This window comes from Hesperophylax consimilis, chromosome 21 (genome assembly GCF_061612785.1).
Source record: "Hesperophylax consimilis isolate HC1 chromosome 21, BYU_Hcon_1.0, whole genome shotgun sequence".
Taxonomy (NCBI): domain Eukaryota; kingdom Metazoa; phylum Arthropoda; class Insecta; order Trichoptera; family Limnephilidae; genus Hesperophylax; species Hesperophylax consimilis.
In genome coordinates, this window is record NC_142856.1 from 30,864,253 (window position 1) to 30,880,077 (window position 15,825).

The window sequence follows — 15,825 nt, forward strand, 5'->3', positions numbered from 1 at the left end:
GTAATTATACATGTTTTCTATCACCGTTCTTCTACATCTAATGTTACCTTAAATGTGTGTATTTTTATATTCCTGTAATGTTTTTGATGATAAATAAATTAATAATAATACGGGTCTGTACTGGTAACATAATAACCATAACAGCAAAAATAATTTTAATTATAACAGCTAAAAATAATTTAGCTGAACATTCTACTACTCAACTACTCCTTTACACTGGCTTCTGCTATCCAACTACCGTCTATTTGACAGTGGAATACAACAGCAGACATGACGTTACGCTAGTGGAAGAGTGACGCTAATTTAAAACTGAAATAAACTAGCCTTAGTTTCCGCTTTTCCTTAATGTAATTGTGTGTGAAACCTACTGGGCCAAACCTACAGAGCCGACTAGGGTAATGATTTATAAATATATAAATATTATCTTTTCAAAGTGTGTGCGTTTTTTTTTCAAATTCGTTTCGTCGTTGTAGAATTTTCTACTGTATCAAGCATAACAGCGAAACATGGTCTCTAAGGCAGATAACTAGAATGAAATAAAGTTCATATTTGTCCATTGTAACGCTGGCTAAACCTTATAATATACATCAAAATAATGTACTACGGAATTGTATATCTTAAAAAGGCCTACAGATAAATCTGTACATGTATGCAAAACACGGTAATTTTATATTTATTCATAACAAATAGGGCTAGAGACTCTCAAATAACAAGATTAGCATGATCTCAAGGGGTATGCGACAGTTCGAAGAATTGATCGCACGGAAGGAATTTTAAAGTAGCATTGATAAATAAAAGTGTGACATTGTGTATAACATAAATATCTGACCTGATTCACCGAAATGAGCGCTATACAACTCTTAGGAAAGAGTTGTAAATAAGTGAGAGATTGACATGATGACCAGCGATTAAATATAACTAGCTATGTCCGCTATCAGCGTCTCCCGTGAAACATGTCGACTGGAGCAGTTGCCCGTATCACACCGCAAGGCTGCCCGATTGGTACTCGCTTTCGGAAATTATCTCTAGCGCTTCTTTCTAGAAAAGCCCATAGAGCACGAGTCCCATAGATAAAGGCGGTCTTGGATGAAGTTTGATAAAACGGTAGCGGGGCAAAAGTGAACTGCTTCAATGTGTCTATCTCTTAAGGATAAACCTCAGCAACGCCAGGTACACGTCAGCTAGTATATTATAAAAAAACTAATAAATAATTCGAAGAAGAAGATTTTTAAGTTAAAAAACGTTATGAACAAAAAACATACCAATAAATGGAATTAAAATAGTTTTCTTTTTTGTTTTTCTTCCATCCACAGAAGGAATTACCTTACTGTTAACCGATACAACTGAGGTACGTATGACGTCACAGTGCGATAGTTTTGGTGGGCCTTTAAAATACAAACATTGATGATTATTTTAACCATGAAATCGACATTTGAAAAAAAATACTGTTTTTGTTGGAAGGTGAATAGTTAAAAGGGGACTGGAATTCCTAATTATAGGAATTTTTTTGTTGTAAAAAACGTTGTTTGACTTTAAGCCCTAGAATTTTTTTGGACATCTCAAAAGCTTTAACTTATATTTTCGTCATATTATCTAAAAGTTTCATAGTTAGTAGTTATGATTTGAGATTGAGGAAGAACAACACGGTATAATTACCCAAAAAATAATCACAATAATTTATTTATAGTTTAGGATGAAAATAACGTGAACTGAAAAAGTTACATCTACAATTTTGCGTGTACATATACCGAATTGTTGTACAAAATTTAGGACAGGTTGTTTTACAGAAATTCAAATGTAACATTGTCGTAAAATGACCATTCAGCGCCATTTTGGTTTTGTTATAATTGAACAAATTGTGATCAGCAGAAGAAGAATTATTATTAACTATCATCTTATTAAGCTTGTCAGCCTATTACAGTTTGGTAGAAAGTTGAAACGCGCCTAGAATCGTGGTATAACGGGGAACTTCCAAATTTCAAAAAAAAATGGCACTGACTGGCCATTTGATGACTTTAACACACTTGAATTTGTGCGAAACAACTGGGACTTAATCACGTCGGAGTTTACGACCATGTTAGCTACTTCAAATATACACAATTCTCTTTAATGGTAAACATAATAGACATATTAGTTTTAAATTAAACGTTCGTGTAAGATTCCAGGTAAAGGGGTTGGTGTTGTGCTTTCAAAAAAACGTACAATAAATAATGAATTAATTTTTAGAAATGTTATTAGACCCGTGTTTCACTTTATTAACACGGATTTATCACTTTAAAAAAAATTACCCTTTTTATTGTGCTTATCTTTTTAGATAAGAATTATACAAAAAATATATAGGTAAAACGATAAACTTATTTAAATGGTTTTAACTACAAAATGCGTTTTTTACAATATTTTTGGAATAACTTGAGTAAAACCTCAAATCGTAATGTTTAGTTATTGAAGATAAAATTGGCGATTTTTAAACGATAATTTGTATTAGAAAAATCAGAAAGAGATATAAAAAATGTCTTAGATGCGAAAGTGTTTTTTCTGATTTTTCAGTTTCAAATTCAACTGTCTAGGTCTGGCTGGCGGATGCATTTGCCCACCTGCTGTATGGCGGGCCGGATCGGAAGAGACTAGTTGAGGGAGACCTTTTGACTAGAGAATAGCCGTACTCTCTCGACCCAACACCTTTGAACCACAGTGTGAGGGATGGATTCATGGATTCATAGGTCCGTCACTTCTAAACACATTGACCCCCAGTTTTCTACCCTCCCTTCACAACTTTATCCTTCCTAGAACTTCCTTTCCTTCCTTTTAGCAAAAAGACTCTCCACATAGCATCCCAAAAATTGACCTTAGGGCCGCCTGTGTGGAGCTAATGTAATAGTTAGCAATACTCACTTTTTTCGTGCACTAATTGATACAATAGCTTGTTTTTTTTAACTATCCCGAAGCCAAGTGGGGGAATAGTTAGTACCCAAAATTACTATCCTCCTTACATTAGCTTAAATACTTGACATGTCGTTTCAGTATTTTACGTTTTTCTACGCAAATACACAAATTATCATTAATAATTGACTGAATAATTGGGATTTCTATAGTTTAAAAACTCTTAAAGACAGAAAAATGCATGGAGTTGTCGGAAGACCAACTTGGTTACAGACGTTTTGTTTGGCATCTTGGCCTGTCAATAGTTATACTGTATATATATGCACTACCGCAATATTTTTAGAATGCCCCCAATTCAGCCCCTTTGTGGTTTCAGTATTTTAACTGTCTCTAGCCCCCTCGCCTCCCGATGCGCCACTGCGATTGCTGATAGCGGAAATTTATTTGATATAGGGGGGGGGGAATGTATTCAAAATAATCGATACGCCACTGACCTTTGATGTACTCGAGCCGCCTCTCAATGAGTCGGAAACATACAGTGAAAATATTTGCAAAACTCTTTTGTCGCGTATCACATCATTTAGTAGTTTGATAAAAAAATAAATTTACTGCTTCACATATTCTTATAAACGGTTCCATGATAAATCAACACAATGATAATTCAACACACTTTTAAAAAGTGATATAAAGTCAAAAGAAAATATGAAAAAAAAAATTTAACCTAACCTAACCTAACCTACTAAACCCAGTTAATAAAGTTTTTGTTTCATCACTTTCCATGACTTTATATAACTTTTTAAAGATGTGATGAATTATCATTTTGATGATTTATCCGGTCATTCTTATACATATAGGCTTACTAAGGCTTTTTGTTCGATCTTCTACTATTAAATTCTTCGCAGTTGCAAAAATTTCATAAAATTACATAATTGCAAACATTTTTATCTTATTGTACGGAAAATATGATTATTGCTAATTTATTGAAAATCTCTTCAAATTATTGGTAATCTGGATAAAAACGGGATTGCAGGCGATTTCCTGATAAACTTTTAGTAAATTTCTAATATATCGGTTTTGCAGGTAGGTTATATATGCTTGATAATATGTGATGCCAAAATGTGAAAATATTTTTAAGAACACGTGTTGTGACATCGTGATAATACATTCCTATTTTCCTAAATGTTTATCAGGAAACCTATCAATTCATTCGTTACGGGCCTGTAATGCAGGCATTTCAGATATTTGGCGTACGAATACATTGCTCTTAACGAAACCACATTTTTTCTGAATTTAACGTTCTTTAATAATTCGAAATTTTGGCCCTATACTCTACAGTATGCCAATTTATCAAACGAATGCATTTGCATGTAAATTTGCATTCCCAACGCAAAATTTAAAAGTACCTACACACAAAATTAAACACCAGTTCTCGACACTGAACACAAAGGAGTACAAAAAAACACCGAAGAGAAGAAGCGATGTAAGAATATTGTGAGCGTACGAGTATATGTGTACCAGAGTTGAAATAAAACTTTTTTTTCACTTTTCTTTGTCTGTCTGGGCCTAGGAGTGGAATATTCTTAAATATTAAATTAATTGTTTGAAATTAAATGTCAATAAATGCAAAATTATGTCCTTATATAGATCAAAAAAACTGATTGTCTTCGAATACAAACTTAATAATATTTGCTTAGCAACTGTTACATCTATTAAAGACCTAGGTATCTCTCTTGATAGCGAGCTTTCTTTTCGGGATCACATAACTGCAATCGTTAACAAATCCCTCAAACTATTTGGTTTCATCTCTAGAATCACTTCGGACTTCAAAAACGTAAATACCCTTAGAATTCTTTACTTCTCCTTGGTTCGCCCCCATCTTGAATATGCTTGTGTTATCTAGTCTCCTTTTTGTCCACATTCGACGCATTGAATCTGTTCAACATCGGTTCTTAAGAGGGATTGCTAGGAGGCTAGGTTTAGAAAAAGGCAAATACTCATATGATGAAATTGAACTAACTCTAAACCTCTCTCCTTTGGAAGTCCGTCGGGAAAGAAATGACCTCATTTGCTTCTTCAAAATTATAAATGGTATTATTTATTCACCTACTCTACTGCAACTCATTCCCTTCAATATACCCTCGCAAAGACTCAGAAATAATGAACTGCTCTTCCTCAACCATCATTTGACAAATTATGTATATTATTCACCATTGTCCAGAATGTGTAGACTGGTCAACTCAAGTAAAAACCTTAACTTTTTTGGGATAAGTCTGAATGATTTTTGCCAGTCGCTAAACAAGTGACGGAATATTATAAGTGTCCTGGGGTTATCTGTTAAGTGGAAGAAATCATATAGATATAGTGGAAACTTTACAGGTTGTTGTACTGTACAGTCCTTACATCATAAAATCAAAAATTAATAATTAAAAAAAATACAACATGAAAGCATCTGTAAATCACTTTAATTAAACATGACCGTGTGTTCTTATATTGACCCTCCCCACATAATACCATCTAATCTACACGGAGAAAACTAACTGCATAAAATATTGCTAATTTAATAAGAATATATCAAAATACAAAGTGCTCGAATTGAAACAGGACTTAAAATAAGTAAGAAATTAATTTATTATTTTTCAATGATAAACAAACGTTTATAAGACAAGGTTTTATGCATTGCATAAAGGATAACAAATGATTATAAGCAATAATTAGTCATCCGAAATACCAATACAAATTGAAAATATCTACTTGTCAAATAATAATATTTTACAAGTCAAAAATATTTCACCAATAAATGAAGATATCATATGTCTCGACGCCATCTAGTGAGAAATTTAGCACTAACAAAGCCTTTCCTACAAAAATAAAGTTGGTTGTTTACAGGAGAAAAAATATAATAGGCAGTAATTGTTGATTGAGGTACTAGTACATATTGAATCATTTGGCGGGTTGGAAATAAGCCGACATAGCTCAGTGGATACAGAGCATCTGACCGGACATCAGAAGGCACGGGTTCAATTCCCGTTGGTGGTATTTATTTTTAATCGGGAGATATTTTCTAATTATCTACTAATTATTGCTTATAATTAAAAAAAATAATGTACATCTTGATTGAACTAATGTCACTAAGCAATTTCTATAAATTGAACACAGAGTTTTTTTATTGATGAGAAAAACAAACATTCCCGAGTTAAGAATAAACTCAAAAAAAATTAAATCTCTTACTACCATCACGGTAAGCGCAAAAATGTTGTTTGCAAAGAAACTGATTGATTTCGCGACGACGCTTAGTTGGAACACAGACGCGATTGCAATTCAGCGACCGACCGGTGAAATAAAATATTAAATTGTTAAGGAATAGGTCTTACCTCTCCAGGGAACGAGTACCCTTGGATGTGGTGTTCAGAGCCGCGGTGGTTCTCCGTGCCGTAGTGTATGTAGATCTCCTCGAACTGGTAGTGGTATGCCAGCGGTCCTCCGGAGATGTTTACGTGCTGCTTCGAGTCCTTGTCTGCCCGGAATACGAGAGACTGCCCGGTGTTCGACAATATGCCGCTCACCTACACAAAAACAATTCAATTTATTCGTTAATATTGTAGCCAGACACCTTCACAATATCGATTATTATTCAAACATCCCTACGTTAACATCGCTATGTTGGCAACACGGCAAACGTCGTACATTTTGACAAACAACGTCTCGTCGCATTTCTTGTGTAATACTGGCCCTGGATGCTATGTCCACTTCCGCATATCAACTTCAAACATTTATTTTAACTCCAGGGTTTTCCAATAAGAGGTGTTATTTTGAATAGCCAGCTATTTCGGTAGATGGTACTTTTGAAGCTGTCATTTTTTGAAACTTGTCAAGTAAAATCTACGCCATTAATAAAAATTGAACGATACACGCTTCAACAATGCATTGAAATTATTAAAATTCACTTGAGTGATGAGGCCCATTTCCACCTAGGTGGCTTCGTCAAAAAGCAAAATTTTCACATCTGGGGTTCGGAAAACCCAAGAGTTATTGTTGAAAAACCTCTTTATCTTCAACGTGTGACTTTTTGTTGCACTTTATGGTCCGGCGGAGTCATTGGACCTTACTTTTTCGAAAATGAGGCTGGAGCAACAGTTACGGTGAATGGATTGCGCTATCGAGAGATGATTCATGATTTTTTGTGGCTGAAATTGGATGATATTGATTTAGACAACGTTTACTTTCAACAAGACGGCGCTACGTGCCACACAAGCAACGAAACCATTGATCTTTTACGGTTGAATATCAAAATAACACCTCTTATTGGAAAACCCTGTAGTAAACGAGGAGCGTTTTCACAGAGGGAAATATCTACCCCAAATGATTTTTTTGTTTAATTTTTTCTAATATTTTTTGTACTTGTCTACGAAATGACTACTTTAGATTATCAACAATGAATTTATTTTCCTGATTTATGTGTATATAATGTAGGTACATATTTTTTCACAAAGTGAAACATCTATGTACCTACATTTATATAAAAGTTAAGTAACTAGGTAGTTATATAAAGTGAATTAATTAGGTAGTTATATAAAGTGAAGTAAAAAAGTAGTTATATAAAGTGAAGTAATTAGATAGTTATATAAAGTAGAAGAGCAATTATTATCATATTTCAATGTATTTGAGTGGGCCCCCAGTTATTTAAAAAAGAAACTTTATTTCAGATATGTATTATTATTTTGAATAAGAACTTTTATATTTATTTAGGCGTTATTAGGTACTTTGAAAGATTAACCTTTTTTTGAATAATCATTTTATTGTAGAACTAGAAGGATTGGTATTTTGCTTTGAGATAAAATTGTGCAATTTTCGACTTCTTTAAATTAAGATTGATTTTCACAAATTAATTTGGTATTTCTTATTATTCATTATGTATAAGAGTTAATTGAATTTGCATTTAAACATCATTATAAAATATAAACCCTCGAGTAGAGTAGTCTCACGATAATTTTTTGGTTGATATTTTTCTTTATGAAAATACTCCTCAATTGCTGGAATAAAAATTGCAACTGGCCCAAATATATCATTTCAATATTCGATAAAATCTTTTAATTTTAAAAACTTTACCACCCACGAGCAGGATTATTGACATCATTAAAGTTCCTATATCCGGTTGGATGTCTGCCCTAACGCGCAGGAGTTGCACTGCAATATTAACCAGCGCTACTTCCGGTTACAAGGGGCTTCCGGTGGATTAGGGGACCCGACGAGGCTTTGCTTTGCTTAAACTCTGCCAGCACAGCCTACAGTAGAGCCTGCAATACAGCCTTCAGCACAGTACAGTATAGGGTTATGCAGTAGTTAGTTCCTGCGACTTGCCAGTTGGCGGTGGTTATTAAATGACGTTGATATTGTAAAGGGCTACGGGATAGCTGAACTATTTAAGGCTTACAATCCTTTGCATACGTAGAGAAAAACCAACACGTAAAAATACTTGTAAACAGCAATTCAAAGCTGGTTAGTTAGTTAGTTAATCATTTCGTAAATGAAACACGTCTACGTTATTTAACTCTTAATTATTGTCAACACGCGCACCCGTTTCGATGCTTTTTAATCATTAAATCTTTTACATATAAAATATCCCATACCTTAAAAAAATGTTTAGTTTATTTCGTCCTTGTTATTAAGGCACATTTATTGAAATTGGAGCAGCTATTGAACATTTTTTCATGTTAATTTATTTTATTGATACTTGATTTAGAGAGTACATGTGGTTTTTTGTGATATTTCACCCTCCATGCTAGGCATGACCCTGTGTTATGGCGAGTGAATTTTACAGTTTGAACAGAATCTATACATTACTATAATATAAATAAGAAAAATGATGTAAAGCTGGTTTGGGTTGCAAGAAGAGGATGGAGAAGTTAGAGAATTACAAGAAGATGAAAAATTTGAAAAATTGTTAGTAAATTGATCACACTAATTAATTATGTACATACTATATCAATAAAATTCAATTCATGGTGTTTTAATGGAAACTCTAAAAGCATGGAATGACGTAAGTTGTTATGGTCGAGTTAGCAATTGTAATATTAAATCATTAAAGCCATATTACCAAGATAAATTAAATTCATGGTGTTTTAATGGGAACTCTAGAAACGTATGGAATGATGTAAGTTGATACGGTCGAGTTACAATTGTAATATTAAATCAATGAAGACAATATTAACTACTCTCAAACGAAAAACGTGAAATTGAAAAAGATTCATTTGTATCTGGGAATCGAACCCAGGATCTTTTCCTTTGCAGAGGAAGTGCTCAAACAACTGAGCTATTTCGACCATAACATCTTAACAAATTATTATAAGCAATAATTAGTTGCTGTAAATATCCATACAAATTGAAAATATCTCTCTCATTGGTCTCAGAGCATCTGACCGGACATCAGAAGGCGAGGGTTCAATTCCCGTCGGCGGCATTTATTTTTACTCGGGAGATATATTCAATTTGTATGGATATTTTAAGCGACTAATTATTGCTTATTAAAATTTGTTATCCTTTGTGCTTTACATATAAAACCTTGTCTTATAAACATTAGTTTATCATTAAAAAATCATAACATCTAAAATAATTTTTAATTGTAAAAAAATAATAATAACGAATATTTTACGTGCAATGTAATACAAAACCAACAATCTCGAAAGTAATAATTTAAAATATACGAGAGACAAAGCGGATACGCTCATTTATACTTCCATATAATCATGCTGTCACTTTCATATATTTAGACGCTCGATCCTACAGAAAGTATTCGGTATTAATATCTCACCTTGTGTTTGTCAAGGTGTATATTTCTGTATTAATATCTCACCTTGTGTTTGTCAAGGTGTATATTTCTGTATTAATATCTCACCTTGTGTTTGTCAAGGTGTATATTTCTGAGCCCCGGGTCGAAAAGCAGCTTTTCAGGCTCCACGTTGATGGGGCTCTGTCTCCTTCCCTTGTTGCACATGTTCCACTGGGGGTTGATGAGACCCCAGAAGTTTGGACCTTAAAAAAATGACATTAGTTTAATATTAAAGGCCTTCGAATTTATTCATGTCTATCTTTCACTCAATTCTCATCATACACAGTGTCGTATCGATAAATTTCAGGGATCCCGGGTAAACCTATTAACTGTATCTCCATACTGCCACAACTATTGGTTGCGCAAATACTATACCGTAAAGTGAGTGTAAAACCAATTGCATTTAAGTGCATTTATAATAAATAAACAATTGAACCACGCGACATGAAAAAACCATGATTCCATCAGAAAAAAACATCTCTTTATTAGTCACTTTTGTTTTGTGATTAATATTTTTATAATGACAATATCAAAAGTCTGTAAAATACGTTTTACTAGAATTTTACCACAAACACGGGTATTGAAAAGAATTCCCTTTTTTTCGCAATTATCACTGAAAATAGAATATTCCGTAAATTCTTGATTCGTCTGTTATAAAAAAATGTTGTTCATAAACACGAGTTATTCTCAATTAGGTAGGTATTATTTATACTAAAACTTATTATTTTTTTGGATTGCTTATATGTCTTGCATTTTCATTTTATATTATTTTACTTCTTTTTAAATAACCTAATTTCCTAATTTTTTGTCAATATCATGTTCAATGAAATATGTTTACTTTACATTCCTGTCACCTACCTTAGAAAAGATCACACCTAGTGAGGTAGGTAATAACAATTATATTACATAGATAATTACTTATGGTAACTTCTAATAATTGTTATCTCTTATTTGTGCGAAAATGTAAACGCAGATTTATCGGCATTCGAAAAAAATGATAATTCAATATAAAAAAATTGTGTTTAAATTGGGAGGTTTAATATTGTCAATTCTTCAAAAACACGTCAAAAGCAGGGATTTAACAACAAGATCAACAAAAATTGCGATTTCTACCTATGTATTCTATTATGTACAGTGTGCAATACTAACTTTTAAAAAAAGTTATGATGTAACTTATGGTGTAGCTGAACCCTTTAAACAAACAAAAAAACTAATGGCCCCAGGCGGCTTCAACTACTGTTGCTACGCCACTGAATTATCTGAGATGCCCTCTCCAAAAAATCAAACTAATTTAATGTTAATTTCTTTAACATTTCAAAAATAGATTTTAAGAATTCTACCCACCCATTTGTTGCAATGTTATGTTAGCTAAAGAAATGGAAAACCTATTTAAATTAAATAGGTTTTTAGGGTGAATTCTTTTTTTACTTTATTCATTCCATTATATGGGTGGTATGTTGTGCCTGTCTTACTATGAACTCTCATATTGAGAGCAGGCGCAGTTTATAACATAAGCAGCTTAAAACAGTTTACATCAGCTTAAAACAGTTTAAAACAGTTTACAGCAGTTTAAAACAGTTTACAGCAATTTAAAACAGTTTACAGAAGTTTTAAACAGTTTACAGCAGTTTAAACAGTTTACAGCAGTTTAAAACAGTTTACAGTAGTTTAAAACAATTTACAGCAGTTTAAAACAGTTTACAGCAGTTTAAAACAGTTTACACCAGTTTAAAATAGTTTACAGCAGTTTACAACATAAATAAAAAATAACTACACAATATTACGTTTAAGTTAAAAAAAGTAATCAGTATCGTACCAGTGGGAATGCGTTCTCATTAATTATTTTTAATAAAATCTTTGATATTAGATCTTGGTTGATGATCCATAACTTAGAATCAATCTGATTTAAGTAAATTATGTTCTGTCTAATAGCCAGTGGATTGCATATCTTCTTTGGAAGAACAGAATAAAAATGAACAGAAGCCATAAAGCCACAAAATGAGAATTTTAAAGAAAAAAATATTAACGCATGCGTAAAACTATTTAAAAAAATCTTGAGATATTTGAGGGACGAGTAATTTCGTCTACGCTTTTCTCGAAATAACCAAAAATAATTTTAACGTATACATTTAGTTTTAAGTATAAAAAATAACTTAGAAAAAATTATTTTCCCATGCTGTACTTTGAAGTCTAATTTTATTTTTTTTTTTTTTTTTTTTTTATTTAAAAGAAAGACAAACATTCCCGGGTCACGGATAACCCAACAATGTTTGAAAATCTCCTACTACCACCACAGAAAGCCGAAAATGTTGCTTGTGTTGTGATGGAGGACTTAGCCAGCCGAGGAATCGAACACGCGACGCTCGGGTGAGACCCAAGCGCTATGCCCACTCAACCACTGACCGGTCTATATGAATTCTATATGAAACCACTGTAACCACAAAGTAACATTCCCAAAAATGTGCCATGATGTATTTTACAAAAACACAGTCGATATACTAATTTTTTAATTGTGCATGATGTTTACCTGATATTCCATCGTAGGTCCACCACTCTTCCCAACTTGCTGCTATATCTGAAATTAAGAAGGAGACGAGAAATCAATTAAAAATGAAATGCACTTAATTGTATAAATAAATGTGAATTCAGCATAAAGGTTCTAACTGTCAGACCCAGCATGGACTATGGCATCCTTAATCGGGGTACGTTGTGAGCATGAAGAGAGTAGGGAAAGGAGAGAGTTGTGGAATAATTGGGCGATACCTGGCACATCAGATCTATAAGAAGAAAACTTCCCGATAAAAAACATTACTAATTTATTAATAATCTCTTCAAATTATTTTTTATAGGTTAGGTTACGTTACAAACTTCATAAAATACTTACATAACACATATATTTGTCGCGATGTCCAAACACGTGTTTTTAAAAAATCCTAACATTTTTGCATTTCGCTTTATCAGGAAGCGGATTTTTAATAAATGACCATTTTTTTCATTTTTCTCCATGTATTTATAAAATATTGCTTAAGCGATTTTCAGCATCTTTTTGATTCTGAATCGTAGTCTATCTTCAGGGCGACACTGCGAGTATTACCACTCTGTAACTCTTTGCACCTCGTTTAAGAATGTAAAGCACACATTATTACAATATCGACCACTATGTAGAAACTACAAGTTACTTCAAATGGCTTTAGATATGTTTTGCATTAGATCTGAACAGTTAAGTGGGATCTTTTCATTCCCCAAATACGGCAGATAACAAGCTTTTTCAAACGGAGATGCCGTGATTGGCTAGTTTTTTTGCAATAACCCCACACAGTAGGATATGAGGAAAATAGTTGCTCTCAGGGTCTATGTCATATTTTGTGATTCTGTGTGAGGGGGTATTTTTTTAAGGAAAGAGAGGTAGTTCTGGGAAAGTAAAAGGTATGAGGGTTGGGTAGGAATCTAGGAGTAAAGGACATATGAATATATCTCTCTCACTGCGGCGCAAGGCGATGGGTTGTGAGACCAGTTGGTGATGGTGAGGTCAAAGAGTCTTCCCAAACCAGCCTCTCCAGATCTAGTATGCTACAGTGGGCAGGCCTCACCCGCCTCACAAATTGAAACATCTATTTGAATTTCAATTTTTTTATGAATGAATGAATGCAAATGGCTCTCGCCGTGTTTTGTGACCAGATCTGATATCCAGGTACTTCCGCACCTACCTCTTCTCTATCTCACCTTCCCCTGTCCACTACTATCAGCCTCACAACATACCACAATAATTGGGATTGCCATAGTCTCACTGACTTCAGACAGCTGGGAGCAGTTGAGACTCTTGTGCGGTATTCGCTTTGAAAAACAGAAAAAAATTAATAAAAATAAAAAATTGTTAAATGAAAATTTTGTGATGTTTATAACACCAATTACTGGCATAGCTAAATTTACTTCCAGATTCACTAACAACGACTCTTTTACTAAATCTACTACTATATTTACTCTACTCTGCTATTATATTTGATTTAGTGATTAGAATAATATCAAAGATTTTTGTTAGTTGGCACCACTATGTTCATTTTACAAATAAAGACTTTATTATTAAATATATTGTAGTTATTGGAGCCTTGCCAGATTTTGGGGCCATCACCTTATATATTTATCAAATATTTACTGTATAATATCTTACCTGTGATGAGAAACGAAAATATGGTTAGAAGAAGAAGACACCACCCTCCCCGATTACACCAAAATTTCTTACTATTATTAAGTCTTTTAGACGGAATCATTTTACAGAATTATTTTTTAAACACTTGTAACTATTTACTTCTCAAAACTAACATTGTTCAATAAAATTTTAAAAGTTTATTTAATCATGTTTAAAACTTTGAATGCTCTTCACTTAATGAAATCTAGGCTTTTTAATTGACGAAGGTTTTGTTTTAATCACAATCACTCATACTTTGGTGTTTCGGTCGGCATCTGTTGTATTTACGGCTGAACCTGTAACAAAGAAAATAATGTTGTTAATATTGTTATTTTAAATAAAGAAATTAATATTTTAGAACAATATTGTGACTGGTATAGGTTGAACCTGTGACAAAGAAAGTAAAATTCCAGAAATTGTAACTAATAATAATGATTTTTTTTAAATGTTGGCATTCTCGTCGTATAAATTCAACCATTTGTTTGACTTAATTTTGTCAACATACGTTTGGTTGAGATAATTGAAGTGTTTTGCGTGTAAAATTTTATTTGACCAGGAATCTAATAATTCCTGGTTGGGATTTATAAAAATGTTGGCATTCTCATCGTATAAATTTAAAGGTGTAATGTTTCTATCTGCCTTGCAAATTATTTTGTGCATTTCTGAGCTATGAGCTTTCCTATGGAACAAAATTTCTTAGTATTTCTACCTGATTATGTTTCAAAGAAGTTATTTTGACTATACCTCTACCTCCTAAATTTCTAGGTAAATTAATTCGTTCTATAGCTGAATTTGGATGATGGCAATTAAAATTTGTTAGCGTAGTTCTAATAAATCATTTGTATAGCGCTGTTTTTGTGCAAAATCACCTAAAGGGCGCTACTATTAGTTGAACCTGTAGCAAAGAAATTAATATTTCACAAGAATATTGTAACTATCTTAAACCACCTCACAAAGCTACCAAACCGAGTGGTGACATAGTTCCCTTTTCTTAATACTTTACAGACAGTGGCGCTCTTGTTACGTGAAATTTAAGGAAAATCAACAAATATCATAAACAAAAAAAATATAATATTCATTTTAATGAAAAAAGCACGACATTTATATCCATTATACCTGTGATTTTATACACGGAAAACCTCCCCTAACTCGATACGGGCTGGCTGGCTGTCATTAGCGGGGGTAGGTAATGGCGGTACCCGCGAAATACTTCAAGTCATTAGGGTATCATAAAAATATCATGTTTACCATTGTTAATTATTTCCGTTGTACTGTTTTTATGTTTGTCAGTTTCTGCGGCAGTGATTAAGCCAAAAAGTTTGGAATCATTAGCTCGTTTGGATTTTTTTTTAACTTGACCACAGTGTTTTTTTGACATTCAACGATTTGGTAAAACACATATTTAATACAGTTTTTTTTCAGGAATGCTACCATCAGTACGACATAAATAATACAATTTAATAAATTACCTCTGACTTTAAAAAATATATATACGTACATACAAAACATATTTGTTAAATAACATATCTATGTTTATTGGCATAGTGTCATTTGGTCTACTTTCTATGCTTTCCACCATAGACACCCAAATCCAAATTGATAGACTTACCCTAACATCAAATCTATTCATTCTATCACTTCGACAAACTGAAGGTAAACCACGTGAACATACACATACATTTTTGGTCTATTTTAATTAGCAATAAAATTTTAACATTTTATATCTAGTGAAAATTTCTTAGACTTCTAAAATAATGATATTGAACATCAATACCGACGTGCTAAAATTTGAATTATACAACATTCAGGCATAACCCTGCAACACTTTTAGCTTCCTTAACATTTTTCATTACCTTGAGGATTCGAGAATGATTCGAATAAATTATGAGAGTAGTCGTACGTTTGACCGCCGAAGAGCGCACATTGAAATAAC

At 32.9% G+C, this 15,825-nt stretch overlaps 1 protein-coding gene across 2 annotated transcripts in view; it reads right to left on the minus strand.

Moving 5' to 3' along the window:
• CARPA (Carbonic anhydrase-related protein A) overlaps positions 1-15,825 on the minus strand; it is a 178,336-nt gene that overhangs the window by 101,099 nt on the left and 61,412 nt on the right. For both annotated transcript variants that reach the window (XM_089644778.1, XM_089644777.1), the window contains exons 2-5: positions 13,875-14,188; positions 12,234-12,281; positions 9,773-9,909; positions 6,252-6,443 (exon numbers count right to left, since the gene is read on the minus strand). In XM_089644778.1, the coding sequence (XP_089500904.1) occupies positions 6,252-6,443; positions 9,773-9,909; positions 12,234-12,281; positions 13,875-13,974 (477 nt within the window). In that variant the 5' untranslated portion in view covers positions 13,975-14,188. The remainder of the gene's footprint in view (positions 1-6,251; positions 6,444-9,772; positions 9,910-12,233; positions 12,282-13,874; positions 14,189-15,825) is intronic.